We start from the raw sequence: 18,145 nt of genomic DNA on the forward strand, positions 1-18,145 counted from the left end.
GCCTCTGAAAGAGACTTGTGTTTGTAACCGCCTGAACAGCAATAAAGTTTCTCCGCCTTAGAAACCTGCTGTGCTCTCCTGTGCAACTTTGTGACCCAAGCTTGACTGATCCTTCCTCTTTTTCATCGGTGATCCAACGATGGGAAATTTCGCCTGGACTCGAGGATACCACTTCCGCTTCCGGCCCCAGTGACGTCACTTCTAGTTCTGCCCCAGTGACAACACTTCCTGTTCCTGCCCCGATGACATCACTTCCCCTGTCTGGCTTGAAAACCGCTATGGTTGCCTGTCACTATTGTTCTATTGTTGGACTCAAGTCTGTTGAGACCTATTGTTCATGAAACCACACCTTTATCTTTGGCCGCCTATTTCAAGTATATGGGCGGCTGCCCCCAAACCTCTTCCTGTGTCTGTCCAATCCTTTCACAATATATACTTCATACTTGTGAACAGTAATGAGTTCACTAGAACTCCTTTAACCATTTTTTTCATAAAGCTACGCACCCTCTCCAATCCTCCCACTGTATATGTTTATCTAATTTTTTTTCTTCCTTGCATTTATTTAAAATTTTCTTAATTTGCCACTTACTCAGTCAATTCTAGATCCTTTCAATTGTGCATTTCATAATTCAGAAAACATACTGTGACATAACGCAGTGTTTTCTGAGATGAAAACTAGTGTACTCAGATGAACTTTATGAATATTATACTTTTAATTCAAGGTAAGATCATTTTTGTCTTACTGGTCCCTCAAATTATTGTAAAATATAACTGAAATGTTCTAAATATTAAATGGATTGATGCTGTTCTATACTGTATTTTGTGATCACTTCACATAATTCTGAACAAGACACATATAAGATAACAGTCCAGTAATCTCTAGGATAAAATTGTTTTAATGTTTTACATGAAAACGTAACTTTTCCTTACTCCACAATCATTATCTGTTTTCATTGTTTTAATCTGTTCATTTATTTATTGAACCCATTTTACTAAACTCAGGGTCACAGGGAACCATAACCTTAACTGACAGCATTGAGTGCCATACAGGAACCACCAGATGCCCTTTATTCAAAAACTGCTTTTTCAACCCTTAAAAAAACAGCTTATTTTAAAACAGATAAAAAATGTTATACTGTATAAAACATTGATTTTTATTTATTTAATTTCATGTTTCTCCATTTGTTAATAATTTTTTGTCTCTGTTACATTTTGTTTGTCATTAGTATTTTTATATGATGCTAGGCAATTATGTGGAGATGTCAGTTTTTAATAAGAAAAACTGAACTGAATTGATTTTAAAGGTTTTCAAATCATTTAGTACATCAATCCATATAATCCATATGTTTTAGTATGGCTTGAATACACTTGTAACTCCCAGGATATTGTTAACCTCTTCTATCTCTTATGATTGTTACTGGAATTTTAATAAACAATATTGAATTTTATTACCACACTTAATTTGTACATTTTGACAAGTATCCTGTAGAGAAAACTGGTAACTTGTTTGTTAAAAGCATCATAAGTGTTATTTATCTCAAAAGATGTTAACAATATGATTTAAACAGTTACAGCTAAAATCTGGGAGTTTTTTAGCATTCAGGTATCATAGTGTTACCTCCTATCAGGCCAGCTGTTATTTCACCCATTAAACAAGGCAATTTGAAAACCTCAGGTGACTCTGAGTTACTGTATGTTTTTGTTATACAGCCCAATGGGTTGGTGCTCACATTCAACTAATAGATGAATGTCATCCCCTAGCAAATGAAAATAAAAATACACATCATCACTGGAATATTTTTCTCCTGTACTTACCAGGTGTTCACTTTCTGTGTCCAGAGAACTGGTAGCGTCATCCAGAATAAGTACACTTGGATCTCGAAGCAGAGCTCTGGCAATGGCTACACGTTGCTTTTGTCCTCCAGAGAGCTGCCCCCCTTTCTCTCCAGCATCTATATTTTCAAATATGTAACAAATGTGAGCAGAGACATTTTACATGGAGCAACAGAGGGACAATCTACTGTGCTCACCTGTATTGTATCCCTCCTTTAGTCCGCATACAAATTCATGAGCATTTGCGAGTTTTGCAGCATTTTTCACATCTTCTAGGCATGGGTTTTCTATGCCATATGCAATATTTTCCTCCACGGAACGTGCAAAAAGCATTGGTTCCTGGCTCACCAGTGCAAGCTGAACAAATAAATAGATAAAAATACCACAACTACTGAAGTAATTTATACAAATATTTGAGTATTTTTTAATCCACCATAATTTAAAAAGATCTCAAAGATGTAAGTCTTTTATTTAAGGTATGGCATATGCTAGACTTGACTTTGGTAATAGATGAAATCCAGGGTGATATATAGTCAATAAAGCATATTTATGATTTATAAGGTCATAGGCATACTTCCAAATGTGGAAAAGCTCCAGCTAATCTAAAATAAGCCAAAAAAATTCCATGACAGAGGGAAACCTTTCAAAAGATTTTACTTTGAATTTGTGATCACTTGACCACTAATGGACAACACAAAGCATAAATTATAACAAGGAAATCTACACACTTTTACACCAATAACTTGAACTTAAATGTATATTTTAATTGATCATAACATTGTCAAGAAGCCATACTTAGAAGGAACTGTCAGTCTAAAGAATTACTTTATCAAATTTAATGGAAAAAGTTGAAAAAGCTTTTTTATACACCTTTGATATTAACAAAATGTCACATCCTGAAAAATCACTCCACCTTCAGGAGGTACTGATATCCAAACGTTTGCCCATAATTTCCCTTGACCAACTAATTTGTCAAAAACTAACATACCCAATAAGGTAGACAGAAGTACATAGGAACAGAGACAACCTTGTGAATCTAAAAACTTAGTAAAGGAGAGACAATAACCTAATAACCTTTATAACTGGGGGGGAAAACTACTGCAAAAACTGAAGAAAAGTCCTTTTATATGGTTGTTGGTCTCCCTAAAGAAACAACTTAGGATCTTGTAAGCCTAAAAGACCTTCCTTCACTTGTGAGTGCTTTCTTTGAATTATTTATTTAGTATAACAAATATAATGTATAAGCTCATTTTAGGATGGGAAATCTATCCATGTTTAGCAGTTTGCATAACAACATATATTTTGTTGTTATGCAGATTCACATATTCATATGGGATGCTGGTATTCAGAGGGACGCAATATTCTCTCCCTCTGTTCACTCACACTGCTCATACAAAAAATTGGTTGCAATGGCAGTTGACACACGCCACGTTTATGTTAAGTCTAAACAGAACAACAAATTTAATTAATACTAGCGAAATTGTCACATGACTAAAAAGACTTGTCAGCTGTGAAATGGCATTTTTATTTACATATAATATGTGCTATGCTTATACAATTTTACAGTTTCAAACATGAAGTAGTTGTGAATACAAGTTTCTATAGGTTTATGAAGAACAATAAGCTCAATAAACGTTGGTTACATTTAGTCATAGGGATGGCTGAAAAACAACCAATTTAGACAGCAACTACTAGTTATATTTGATGTTGAAGACCTCTTCTTTTGACTGTGGCTGCAGTGTTTTTTTTAGATTGTGTTCTCTAGTTTTTATCTCCCTATGTGTTGTCTTTTGCATTTATACTTTATGCTTATTTTGCACCTTTTCTATCCTTTCACCAAGGTTGACAAATGTTCTCTTGTACCTGTTACATTTGAGAGATTTTACCTTGATAGCTATATTAACAATAATGTTATACTGGTGAAGCAGTGAAATTATAATTTTGTTTTCACATAAAACACTTTGAGCAGATTAGACATTGGCAATTTTTTTTGAGGGATTACTAGGGCAGGAAATTCACACATATTACACTATACAAAATACTCTCTAACTCTCTCCCTCCAATTCAGGGTTATGTGTGGTCAGAATATTTCCCAGCATTAGAGGGCACTAGGCAAGGAATAGCCCTGGACAGGACACAGACACATTCACACTGTGTCAATTAGGAATTGTCTATCAACCTAACCACCACGTCTTTGGAGACATGGGAGGAATATCAGAATACCCTAAGATAAAGTCACGCAAACATGGGGAGAACATGCAATGATCAGGTGTAGGATATTGCATCTGTGAGGTAGTAGTGCAATTCACTATGCCACTGTTCTATTCACAATAAGTACTATACATTCCTTACAGCAATATATATTTAAAAACATACCATTTAATTTTTGGAGACAGCAAAATAATTTTAACATTTAATTGGAAAATATTAAATTTAATTAAATTATAAATTTCTGTTTAAAATGAGTGTAGTATTTTACACACTATGCATATCTTAAAAAGATACAGTATTTACAAAACTGAAAAATAATGCTTGTAAAGCAGATCATTATATGAGGCTGTAAGTATCAACTCTGTTTTGAATGCAAATCTTTAAAGTCAAACTCTGACTGCACATTCATCACAACTTTACATCTCACCTTCCTATGTAAATACTTATGCTCATATTCCTGAATAGAAACTCCATCCAACAGAATTTTTCCAGTCTGTGGCTCATAAAACCGCTCTAGCAAAGAAATGCATGTTGTCTTTCCACTCCCTGAAGGCCCAACAAGTGCTGTAATTTCACCAGGGTTTAGTTCCAGGGATACATCCTATCAGTTGAAAAAAAAGGAGCTAGTGAATTCATTACATTTTCAAAAGATAATTGGCTACATGTTGCAAGAAGGACCAATGTCTTCTATGGATGTATATAATGTAGATATGTAACATTGCAGTGTAGGATTTCTGGCATTTTAAAAGTAAAAATAAAATAAAACTGATTAATGGTATTTTGCATCAATAGCATTCTTTTTTAAATCTTCAGCAGTTTAATAAGACCTATAGCCAAACTTTAACTCTCACTATTCAATTCAAATTAATTATTCAATTTAATTTTGCGCAGTGGTCTGCAATCAGTGCAGGCACAGAGCGCTGTGATAAATTCATAAGTAGACACAAATACAAACTTTACAGGTGACTACCTGTAATTTCATAATGAGTATACATAAAGACAAAAATGTGTTTAAACAGACAGGATGCAAAGTGATTCAAAACTAATTAACATAAATGGACCCAACAATATTAGTCTATTAATTAATTATTGAACTATGGCCAGTTGACAATGGAGCAGAGGAAAACAAAAACTCCTGTTAGCAGCATCCCTTGAAAAAATAATCCTCTGTCACTAACCTTCAGTACCATTGTATCAGGTCTTCCTGGATAGGCAAAACTGACATTTTTGAATGAAATGTGACCTTTCAAAGAATTAGGAGCAAGCGTGCCTGGAGTAGTCATAGCAGGTTTTCGATCCATGTACTCAAAAATTTTCTCTGAAGCCCCAACTGCTTTCTTTACATGGGGGTAATAAGAAATCAACACCTTTGGGGAAAAAAAGGAAAAAAAAAAACAAAAACAAAACAAAAATAGTCAAGTTTGTGGATTCTAATGAGAGTAAAAACATTTAAACGTGATGTTTTTCCCTGCTGTTTACCAGCTACCTTTCTATAAGATGATTTAGATCAGCATTATCAGTTTAATTTGTTATGCTAGATTTGATCAGGTTGACTCAAAGGCACAGTGATTAGAACTGCTGCCTCATAGATCTAGTACCCCGTGTTTAATTTACAGGCTTGACACAGCCTTTGTGGGATCTTCATATTCTCCTTGCAGCTGTATCCCTCTGTCAAAGTATTTTTATTTACCACATCCAACAGGTAGTGAAAAAACAGATTATTTGGTGAGTGTATATTAGCCCTGCTTGAGTAAGTGTGGATGTATGTTTGAGCATGAATTACAATAAATTGATGCCATGTCCTGGAGTAGATCTTGCCTTGCACCTGATGTTTCCCTGAACTAAAAAGTACTTAAAATGGATCAATGGATAGATTTCAGAAATCTCATGTATTTTTTAATTTATAGCAGAACTTTATTAATGAGGTACAAATGACTTCAAAATACATAACATAGTCTCCACAAGCCAGAATGACAATATTTTCGAGATTCATTTCAAAATTTGAGCATGAAAAAAACATGTCTCTTAATTAGAAAGTTACCTCAATAGCAGAAGTGAACTGGAGTTCATACAGTATAAATGCAACCAAGTCTCCACTGCTGACATCATCTGATGTCACAAGCTTAGCTCCATAGTATAAGATGCATACTTTAAGTGCCAAGCTGGATAGCTGGAAAAGAACAGATGTGATTTAATCATTTCAAAAACAGAATGCAAAAATTGTCAAAACATCATCATGGTTGTTTTGCTGTTGTTTCCAGTGGATAAGTGTCGAATTTTGTTTCACATCAAACATAAGAACTTGTATGAGGCAGAAAATTATGATTACTGTACACACATTACATTTTACTTCTAAGTTAAATACGATTTTTATTGCCCAGTTGTGTTAATGTACTCTACAGGAGTGATAAATTCATTTACACTAATGCATAATAAAATTAAGCATTTTTCATTTTAAACCCAATCATACGTTTCTATCATGTAGGCCCTTCAACTGATGCTATATGGTTGACCATAGTGGAAGACCCCAAAATCATCCTCTCTGAGGTTGACTCTTCTGACCAAGCATTGCCTGTGCATCCTTGCCACAACCTCCCTCTCAAAATGTGTTCTCTGCCCAGCTGGCTACATAGTATCCTGGCACAGAGCATCCCAAAGCCACATGCAGTTGACCAGAAAATGAAAAAATAACCCTGTTCAATATATGAGCCTAATATGCTGTTCTTTTATTGTTTCCATTCAAATTATTCTCTTTCACTCCTATTTCATTTCACTAGAAAAGACGTAGCCTTAAAGTCTAATAAATATCTTTTAACAAGTTTATATTCACACAATTTTTGGTTGTTATAGCAATTGCAGATTGGTCTTTAGAATTTAGATTTACATTTATTTTATTTTATTTCTACTCATATAATTCACTATGCGTCGGGCTTAGATGAATATTTTTTTCCCTAGAGTCCCATGATGCTTTGAGAAGCCAGAGTTGTAGTACCCATGCTCAGAACTTTCACAGATGTGTATTGTAAAGTGTGTAGGATCCAAAACAAAAAAGGTGAGGCAACTGTGTCTGTTCTTCAAAAAGATGTTCCAGCTGCATCTGATAGACAGATAGATAGATAATAGCATCTGGGCAATACCTTCACACTTTTTTCTTCCATCAAAAAGACAGAAACACCTTGTAAAGCCTAAAAAATATTTTGTTTTTATTATCATTTCGCAGGGTTTAAGGTTTGCTGCACACGCATTCAGCCTGCACCTCCTTCCCTTATATGGTCCCGGCATGCTTGCTAATTGTGGCTTCGGCTGCAGGGACGTGAAAATTGGTTTTACTCTACCATTTCAAGGTATGGCCAAAATGAGACCAGAATGCTGCAGATCTTTGAGCACAATGATAAAGAGATGGCACGCTCCTGGGTGGCCACAAGTTTCTCATAAAAGAGTTTATTTTGGGAAAATCTTCCCTGTAAGAGTTTTCCAAAGCACAAACACAGTCACAAAGCAGCCCACAAATAATAATAAGGCATTCTGAATCTCTTTGTCTTTCTCTACTTCTCTCTGTCTCAGATTTGTGAAATGTGTGAATTGGAGAGTCTTGGCACAGGGCAACATGTGCATGTAAAGGCAGATATGGATGCTGAGCTTAAATAAATAAATAAAATTGACTGTATTTCACTGAAGAAGCCCAATATAATAAATTAACAAGTGTATGAGTTCAATAAAAAAAGAAAGTTTACTATTTCTACCTTTGTACTGTAGCAGAAATCATTTCTTAATTGAAAATATTAAGTAGCTAATGCTAACATGACAAGTTTTAAACTGTCACATGATGGAAATATTATAGTACTAGCCATGGTACCTTTTGAAGACAGGTAATAGAATTATTAAAAAAAAAATATTTGCTATCTCTTGCCCGATGTGTACCTTCAGCACCTTTCCTCTGTACTTGCATGTGTAAATGTCTCTTAACCATCACTCCTTCTCTCGAGTGCATTCCCATAATGCCTAGTTTTGAGACATTATTCCTGTGGCACCATTCTCAACTTCTGCCTGATTTTATACTTGTTGTCTTTAAAGGCGACTATCTCAGTAGGCCTCATACGCCTTTACTCCTTCTCTTGTGTCTCACACTTGCTGTTTATCATGTCACCAAAGCCAAACTGCCCAATCAGATTGCTTAGGGGAACAGGACAACCTTAGTATTTTATTATATAGTAGATGGATATACAGTAAATGCATGCACAATGTAACTAGTTTTAAGGAGATCCCCACTATAGTACAAATGCAGAATAAATTATCTTTCATTACTGAAGTTGTACCCTTGGTAATTTTATTTGTAAATCAAGCAATCATTGGTTTAGAAAAAGCAGATGGATTACAAAGACTTAGGGCAAAAGGCAAAAGAGTTTGCAAATCAGGATGAGGAACAGATCTACTTTGTGAGTTATGAGAAGCCATCTGTACCATGAGTACAGTACAGCTGAATATATTTATGAAGGCAGCTATTTGTAAAATGACAAGACTGCAGAGACTGGAAGCTAATAGGGATTGGGAAATATACAGTTTGTCTAATCATTTTTTTGTGCACTGCATAACTGAAATTTAGTTTTTGCTTTTTTACTGGCAACTACTAACAGTCTTTAGATAAAAAATAACTCTTACACTGTTTGTCCATGTGGAAACAGCATAGGCTACTGCTTCAATCTTGTTCAACTTGTATGTCTCTTCCAGCATGTCACTATATCGTTTTGCTTCACCATCCTCATTGGCAAAGCTGCGCACAGTCTTTATGCATGAGAACACTTCTGTCGCTACTTTATTAGCTTCTGCCAGTGACGTCTGCACTTTCACAGATAGTTTCTGTTGAGAAGATAAATTTTATTCACAGTTCAACATCATTTATGACACCAATAATCGAAGATGCAAAAGGAAACAATTAGGACTCAGTGATGTTCAAATATTAAAGTTAAACTTTCATTTACCTAGGATTTCATATGTGATTCAAAAACATGATCAGAAATGTCATCTGTAATTTTAAATCTGTTATGATTTTTATCATGTGTTACCTGGTAAAATTTCCCTGAGTACTCAGGAATGATCCAGATGATGGGTAGACCGATTGCAGTGAACAGTGAGAGTTTCCATGACAGACTGAGCATAAAACCCGACAAGCACACAACCCGCATGAAGTACCACATTAGTAGGCTTAGCTTCTCACTTAGAGACTCACTCATTGTGTTGGTGTCAGTTGTAATCCTAGATGTTATATCACCTGTTATTGAAAGAATTATAAAAGTCTGTAATTTCAGACATCAAGTGTCATAAAAAAAGTCTGCGATCTTATTAACACATACTGTACATAAGTAATGAAGTTATATTTTTTCTCTTTCTACAAAATTACCTAAGAAAAAATAAACTAAATTACAAATTGCATATTGCAGTGGCCTTATGGAATCATAGGTTGATGAATCATAAAAACCTGCATCTTTGATCCCAAACCTACCAGTGGAAGCTGTATCAAAGAAGGCAATTTCCTGACGCAGGACAGACCGGAAGACCAGACTCTGGATCCGCATGTGGATCTTACTCATGGTTACATTGTAGATAAGATCACACACAAATTCTGACACAGCACTAAAATGAAAAGATAAGCAAAAAATATTTTCATTTTTACAGTTCTGGAAATGTTATAAAACAATTCTTACTAATACCTTTGAAACAAAATAATAGCACAAATCATCAAATTATTCAGATGATTAACAAAAACAGTACAGTAAATGAATATAGTAGACTAATGGAGAACACTGTTCAATTAGTGATTGGATGCTCTACAACCACTGCAAGGAAAGTAATTTAAAACATATTATTTCTTTGAGTACCTAAATATTTTTTGTAATATTTCATAAATCATGCCAGTGAAATTTCATATAGTGTACTGTATGCTGCAATTTATACCCCTCTCAGATATTCAAAAAGGAAAGCATAATTTTATTGCAATCTACTCTGCATATATTTTTTATCTCTATGAATCAAGAAAAACATAATCTTAAAATAAGAATGTTGTCCCAAACAATAAGGTTAAGATCTTAACCCCACTTGATGCTCCTACTTTTACATTCTATCTCCTTTAAATCACCTTTTCCATGGGTATACTGAACTTGAGCTTTTTCAATTATTTGTCAGTTATATTTAAGCAGAAATAAAAAGTATCTTCCTCTGCCCTGTTACTTTTGCCTTTATAAATAATTGATCTTTATGAAACTGCACAATACTATGCAAAGTGTAGATATCAACTATTTCAATATGAAAATGGTATGACATCACCTCATAACAGTGATAAGCGTCATAGCTGTAATGGCACTGAAAAATGCATCAGGATTTTCCTCACTCATGATCCAGTCTGTCATACGACCTGTGTAGTATGGAATTGCCATTTCACCTTGAGAAAGCAGAGACAGAACACAACAAAATATATTATTGAATCAATGCAAACTAAGTGATGCATAATTGTTATTCCTACATAAATGTTGCACCATTATCATCACTGCTTGGATGACAAAAAATAAATGCTGCAAAATTTTAAAAATGTGAATCTTAAAATTGGATGTATAATTGAACATATTGGTAATTGTGTTATTTATATACCAATCTATGGTACCTATAGTTTTTTTTTTTTACTTTTGTGTTCTGTTGTCACCTTCCATTCATCATTTTTCTGAACATGTTTTTTCCGTTAAGAGTTTTGCATAAAATCTGAGCCTATAATGGCAAGACAAGTGAAGGACAAAACTCAAATTCTAGGCAACACTACCATGTAGATATCCATGTTCAGATTGAAACAATTCTTAGTTTTTTTTTTTATGGGTTTTCTCTGGGCCAAACCTTTAACAGCTTCAAAAATCATTTCTTTGTCTGTGTTATGTCACGTCATCAGAATGGGCCTTTCCCTGTGTTCATTGTGTTAAATGTAAGAGGAGGAATTGTACCGGCACAGTATGAGCACTCATATATTTTCTGTTTAAACATTTCAGCCTAGTAATAATAAACATTGACAGATAAATGAGTTCAGAGTGGTTTCATTGCCCCTTTATGGTGGTTTGCACAAAGCAGCACATTGTGAGTCACAATGCAGAAGCTTCAGAGGCTAACTGGATTCAAAGCCAGAGCGCAGCAGTGCAGCATGTGTGGTGAACACCAGTTACAATGGGATAACTTAACGTCACACGCTATCGCATTTGCTTTCTTTCCTCCCTCATACTGCTTGATCACCTTCATTTTTCTGTTGAGTATATATCAGAAACTTTATTCAAACGCTTCAAATGAAAATATTCTTTCAAGAGTCAAAACGAGCTCCTTGCGAAAACAGAGGTGACAATTCCATCTCTCAATAAATAGAGTGCAAAAATATCTTCCTCTTCATAGGGGTGCGCGTCAGGAGCGGGACCCCCAACAGCAGCAGAGGATGTCTGGAGGAGGAGAGAGAGTCTAAGCAATCCCACAGAAGGACAGGTGCTCTTCAGGCTTTTAAGTATGTGAAGTGCCGCACGAGAAGCATATCACGCAACAGAGCAGCAGCACCAGTCCAGCAGGTAAGGGAGCAAAGAGTATTTATTCCTATTGTATCAGCGACTAGCAAAATACCCGCGCTTCGCAGCGGAGAAGTAGTGTGTTAAAGAGGTTATGTAAACATATATATACATAAACATACTGTATATACATAAATATATACATATACACATCCACATATATATACATATATCAACATATATATACACATACATACATATATATATATATATATATATATATATATATATATATATATATATATATATATATATATATATATATATACACACACACACATGCAGACACATATACATATATATACATATACATATTTGTATATCTACATATATATATACACATATATACATATGTATACATATACATATTTGTATATCTACATATATATAAACATATATACATATATATACATATTTGTATATCTACATACATACACATATATCTATCTATCTATATGTATATATATATATATATATATATATATATATATATATATATATATATATATATATATATATATATATATATATATATATATACACATATATATATATACACATACATATATATATATATATATATATAGCTGATTAGCCAGTGGATTCGCTCAGTGAGTGCAAGAGAAAAAAATAAAATGTATGTATAAAATAAGTTAAATTGCCAAATTTATTTTTCCACAAATAAAGAGCACTTACAATAACATAGAAATCAATATAAACAACATTAACATCATTATCATTTGAGAATATAAAGTAATATATAAGAAGCACATTGCATATAAATATAAATTATTAAACATTAAAATGTTCTTCTATAAAACAGTACCGTGGCTATTAGTTTGTCTGTCCAGGATTTTAAATGAGCTGTAGCTCGCAAACCGTTTCACCTATTGACTTGAAATTTGGTACACAGATACTACGTCACGTGTACTATTCGCTTTCCCACACATATGAACACATATATATATATATATATATATACACACACATACATATACAGACACATATATACATATACATACATAGTGCGTTGCAACACGGGCTGTGATTGTTACATGGGAGGGAGACGACAAATCACAGCTTCCCGCTTTGTAATCGGGCTTGTGATTGCTGCTTTGACGGATGTCCAGATCCCACAGTATTTCCCCTTAGGAGAGGCGTTAGGCAAGTGTAATTGAATAGCGGTGGTGCAAGTTATTACTCTTTTTATCTTTATTTTATTTTATTGTAGAATCAACTTACAGCTGCGCGCACCAGTGCGTGCGTAGCGGATGCGTACGGCTGACGTTTTCATTGTCTACCACCTTCGCTAATCATTGTTGAGGCAGATTGAAGACTTAAGTGCCAGCTTAACTGAAAAATTAAAGAAAACGTAGTAAGTTTTAAAAGAAATCATTTTTAACGGGAAAAGATGCCGACGAAAGAAGAGAAGCAGCGGGACGCTAGGGTCAAGAGCTGCTCATTAAGCAGCAAGCGCATCAACCTCTGAGCAAACGAATGGTAAACGTACAGAGAAAGAGGATAAATACTATGAATGGTCATGTCAAGTGTATTCACTCCACGTTATCGTGGAGTGCGCTGTTACTGGTATTTTGATAAAAGAATCTGAATAACATAAGAATCGTATAAATTATTAAACAGTAAAACATTAACATTTAAGAAGTAAAGATACATTGAGTACTACTGTAGTGCTTTCGGGTATAGTACATTTTTTGTTTGCCCATTACATGCATAAATGTATACATTTTTTGGTGTACCTACCCAAGAACACGCGACATGACCCGGCAGTTAAAAATTTATCGCTCCAGCAATTTTAACTCTGTTACAAAGTCATCTAATATGGTATTGCAAAGGGCAGCGGGAGCGTTTCTATAAACTCAATTTAAACTTACTGTTTACACCGTGCTTTGAAGATGCATAGTATGCGACACGTGTTTCGCCGTAATTGTGTGCTCATCAGGAGTACAGAGTTACTGCACTCCCTTATGGGAATCGATCCTCGGACGTAGAGGCGAAGCCCCTAACGTTGTGCCACGGCGTGAGGTTCGTTCATTTGACAGCATGTAGATCGGGGTAATTACATTGCAGGCATTCGTAGTCTGATTCACAATCTGATTGTATGGGTGGTTACCTACCAGGTAACGCTTGTGGTTGGTGAGCAAGTCGGCTAACTTCTGCCACGGTGCCCTCTTTCAGTTGCGAGAAGCAGATCATACAATGGTTGAAATAGTTTAATATATATAGCAAAATCACCGCGCTTCGCAGGGGCGAATATGGTATTGCAAACGGCAGCGTTTCTATAAACTTAAAGTTACGGTTTATACCGTGCCTTGTTTCATATTCTTTTCCTACCTTATCAATTGTGTAATGTGTTTTTTGAACAGGTTTGATTAATGCAAGTGATCACTCCTGCTGCGTTCAGTCACTTCACGTGAGCCACTCTCTTGTGTGATGTTGCGATGTCCACGGGTTTATTTAATGTTAGCTAAGACCCGGCAGTTAAAAGTTTCTCGCTACAGCAATTTTAACTCTGTTACAAAATGATGCAAACTGTCGTTTATACCTCGTGTCTTCTCATTAAACTTTTATCTCGCGAATATGTTATTGCAATCCGCAGCGGGAGCGTTTCTATAAACTTAATTTAAACTTACGTTTTACACCGTGCTTTGTTTCCCTTATGAACATGCTTGTATGCTTAACTCGCTCCGTTCTCAATTGTTTAATTAATTTTTTGCTCTTCGCTGTTTGCGGCTGTTCCTCCATTTCCCCCTACTTCGTTCTTTTATCTCGCGAATATGTTATTGCAATCCTTAACGGGAGCGTTTCAATAAACTGATTGAAAATAGTTTTGCATTTACCTTTTTAGTAAAAGGCGAGCTTTTAAGCCTGAGAAATCACCCCGTAAATGCACACGTTTAATTGGACATGTGTTAATATGTATGGTTACACAGTATTAAAAGACAGTGAACAACGTCAGTTACCTTTCTTCCCGCGTTTGATAAAAGGTGAGGTTTTAAGCCTGAGAAATCACCCCGTAAATGCACACGTTTAATTGCACATGTGTTAATATGTATGCTTACACAGTATTAAAAGACAGTCAAAAATTAACGTCATTTACCTTCGTTCCCGCGTGTGACTCGTGCTGTAAATGTCTTCCTTGTTTTTAGTTCACGTGATTACGTAGGAGGCGTGATGACGCGATACGTGACTCCGCCTCCTCCATTACAGTGTATGGACAAAAAATATGTTCCAGTTATGACCATTACGCTTTGAATTTCGAAATGAAACCTGCCTAACTTTTGTAAGTAAGCTGTAAGGAATGAGCCTGCCAAATTTCAGCCTTCCACCTACACGGGAAGTTGGAGAATTAGTGATGAGTGAGTCAGTGAGTCAGTGAGGGCTTTGCCTTTTATTATTATAGATTAAGGTTTTGGAGGAGCGTCCGTGCCTTCAAGGGGTGCGTTTAGCCCCACGTTCACTATATATATATATATATATATATATATATATATATATATATATATATATATATATATATATATATATATATATATATACACAGTATATGTATATATACAGTATCTATACTAATAAAAGGCAAAGCCCTCACTGACTCACTGACTGACTGACTGACTCATCACTAATTCTCCAACTTCCCGTGTAGGTAGAAGGCTGAAATTTGGCAGGCTCATTCCTTACAGCTTACTTACAAAAGTTAGGCAGGTTTCATTTCGAAATTCTACGCGTAATGGTCATAACTGGAACCTGTTTGACTGACTCACTCATCACTAATTCTCCAACTTCTCGTGTAGGTAGAAGGCTGAAATTTGGCAGGCTCATTCCTTACAGCTTACTTACAAAAGTTAGGCAGGTTTCATTTCGAAATTCTACGCGTAATGGTCATAACTGGAACCTGTTTGACTGACTCACTCATCACTAATTCTCCAACTTCCCGTGTAGGTAGAAGGCTGAAATTTGGCAGGCTCATTCCTTACAGCTTACTTACAAAAGTTAGGCAGGTTTCATTTCAAAATTCTACGCGTAATGGTCATAACTGGAACCTGTTTTTTGTCCATATACTCTAATGGAGGAGGCGGAGTCACGTATTGCGTCATCACGTATTACGCCTCCTACGTAATCACGTGAACTGAAAACGAGGAAGAGATTTACAGCACAAGTCAAACGCGGGAACGAAGGTAAATGACGTTAATTGTTGACTGTCTTTTAATACTGTGTAATTGTTGAGTGTCTTTTAATACTGTGTAAGCATACGTGTTAACACATGTGCAATTAAATGTGTGCATTTACGGGGTGATTTCTCAGGCTTAAAAGCTCGCCTTTTATTAAAAAGGTAAATGCAAACTCTTTTCATTCTGAAGGGCACAAACCACGTTAGATTTCAGCCATTAAATGCGCAAAAATGTCAGTACACCAGATAAATAAGCGCAACATATTATCAGTTGTATTGTATGCTTACAATACATATGGAAATGTGTTAATCGTTAATTAATATTATGGGATGGTGTTTTTTTCGACTCGCGCCTTGATTTAAACGGTTGCATGTCTTGGTGGGTTTGCGTAGCTTATTGTCAATATCTTTACACCTCTTTTTAAGACTTAATTTAAAAAGGTTTTCTTTTCTTCTTAATTAAAATTTAAAAGCAATACTTCACCGCTGCGAAGCCCCTCTAGCGCTGACGTCCGAGGTTCGATTACCGTAAGCGAGTACAGTGAGTGTGTACGCCTGATGAGCCAAGAATAAGGGGGAAAGACGTGTCGCGTACTCTTTGCATTATTTGACAGTAAACTATTTTCATCCATTCTATGATCTGCTTCTCACAACTGAAGGCACCGTGGCTGATGTTACCTCACTTGCTGGCCAACCATAAGCGTTACCTGGTAGGTAACCACCCACTCACTTCACTCCCTTACGGGAATCGAACCTCGGACGTCAGCGCTACAGGCGAAGCCCCTAAAATTGCGCCATGGCGTGTGGTTTGTTTATTTGACACCATGTAGATCGGGGTAATTACATTCACGGCATTCGTAGTCTGATTCACAATCTGATTGTATGGGTGGTTACCTACCAGGTAACGCTTATGGTTAGCCAGCAAGTCAGCTCAAAGTGATCACTCGAGTAAAGGCAGCTTCACAAAAAAACAGATCCTTAACAAATTGTTATTAGTATATTTTCTCTCAATTTAAAAAGGTTTTCTTTTCTTCTTAATAAAAATTTAAAAGCAGTACATCGCCGGTGCGAAGCGCGGGGATTTGAGCGACTGATGCATACAGACATATTCATGAGTGCAGGTACTTCAGAAAGAAAGCACCATGTAAACCTAAACTTTAAATTAAGTTCTTAGACCTACAAAAGAGTTGCCATTGATTTGAGGCAAGATTGCTTTTCTCATGTACAACTATACGTTGCATTCTTAACAGTAAGCTTGCACAGCTTGGTCATATTACAACCTGAGTGCTGAACTGACAACGTCGTATACAAAAAGAACTATAACAATTGTAATAAACAAACAAAAAAAAAAAAGCGAAGAACCCTTGGATTTAATAAAAAGGCTCCTTCCTTGGCGAAGCAAGGAAAAAGGAAGACCTTATATGGCGTTCGTTTATAAAACAGCGGAAAAGCTGTGTTAAGGCTGCTTCACAAAAAAACAGATCCTTAACAAATTGCTATTGGGATATTTTCCCTCAATTTAAAAAGCTTTTCTTCTTAATAAAAATTTAAAAGCAGTACTTCGCGGGGATTTATATATATATATATATATATATATATATATATATATATATATATATATAGATATAGATATATATATATATATAGATGTATATAGAGATATAGATATATATAGATATACATATATAGATATAGATATATATATATATGTATGTATTTCTATATATAAATATGTAAGCTTATAAGTACTGCCTTACTTCTCTTTAAGAAAGGAAGATGTAATGATACTTGATTTAAACGATTCCATGTCTTAGTGGGTTTGCGTAGCTTATTGTCAATATCTTTACACCTTTTTTTAAGACTTATTGACTGAAACGGGCTTTCACAAAAAAAGTTAGGGCTTTGCTACAGGATACACCCTCCACAAGTTAAGCAAGTAAAAATAAAAGTGTATATTTCTGTTTTATTTAAACCTTTTAAGTTCGTATCCATAGCCCCATTTGGCTGTTTTAGTTTTTTTTTTCTTTCTTCAGTAATATTAAATCTCCTTAAAGAAAAAGAACATATGCATTTTACTTTTTTTGTATCTCTTTAGTAATATTTTAGTGTAAAAGGATAACCAGTATTTAAACCTTTTATGTTACTTTATAAAGTTATTTTACACAATGTTGAAAAATTAATAAGAAAGCTACATATTTTGGCAGCTGCTGCTTTAATTTTCAATGAAATGGAAAAAGCTCTCCAAGAGAAAACCTCAATGAAGAAGAAACAGTTTGCACTATCTAAAAAGGAGAAACCCTCATTTATAAATGTTTGCTGAAGATGACTT

At 35.1% G+C, this 18,145-nt stretch overlaps 1 protein-coding gene across 2 annotated transcripts in view; it reads right to left on the reverse strand.

The window, feature by feature from the left end:
- tap1 (transporter 1, ATP-binding cassette, sub-family B (MDR/TAP)) overlaps positions 1 to 18,145 on the reverse strand; it is a 29,332-nt gene that overhangs the window by 2,610 nt on the left and 8,577 nt on the right. For both annotated transcript variants that reach the window (XM_028801435.2, XM_051932973.1), the window contains exons 3-11: positions 10,366 to 10,480; positions 9,545 to 9,675; positions 9,108 to 9,313; positions 8,704 to 8,901; positions 6,086 to 6,214; positions 5,223 to 5,411; positions 4,472 to 4,645; positions 2,031 to 2,190; positions 1,816 to 1,952 (exon numbers count right to left, since the gene is read on the reverse strand). In XM_028801435.2, coding sequence (XP_028657268.1) covers positions 1,816 to 1,952; positions 2,031 to 2,190; positions 4,472 to 4,645; positions 5,223 to 5,411; positions 6,086 to 6,214; positions 8,704 to 8,901; positions 9,108 to 9,313; positions 9,545 to 9,675; positions 10,366 to 10,480 — 1,439 coding nt within the window. The remainder of the gene's footprint in view (positions 1 to 1,815; positions 1,953 to 2,030; positions 2,191 to 4,471; positions 4,646 to 5,222; positions 5,412 to 6,085; positions 6,215 to 8,703; positions 8,902 to 9,107; positions 9,314 to 9,544; positions 9,676 to 10,365; positions 10,481 to 18,145) is intronic.

Source organism: Erpetoichthys calabaricus, chromosome 1 (assembly GCF_900747795.2).
Source record: "Erpetoichthys calabaricus chromosome 1, fErpCal1.3, whole genome shotgun sequence".
Classification (NCBI taxonomy): Eukaryota; Metazoa; Chordata; class Cladistia; order Polypteriformes; family Polypteridae; genus Erpetoichthys; species Erpetoichthys calabaricus.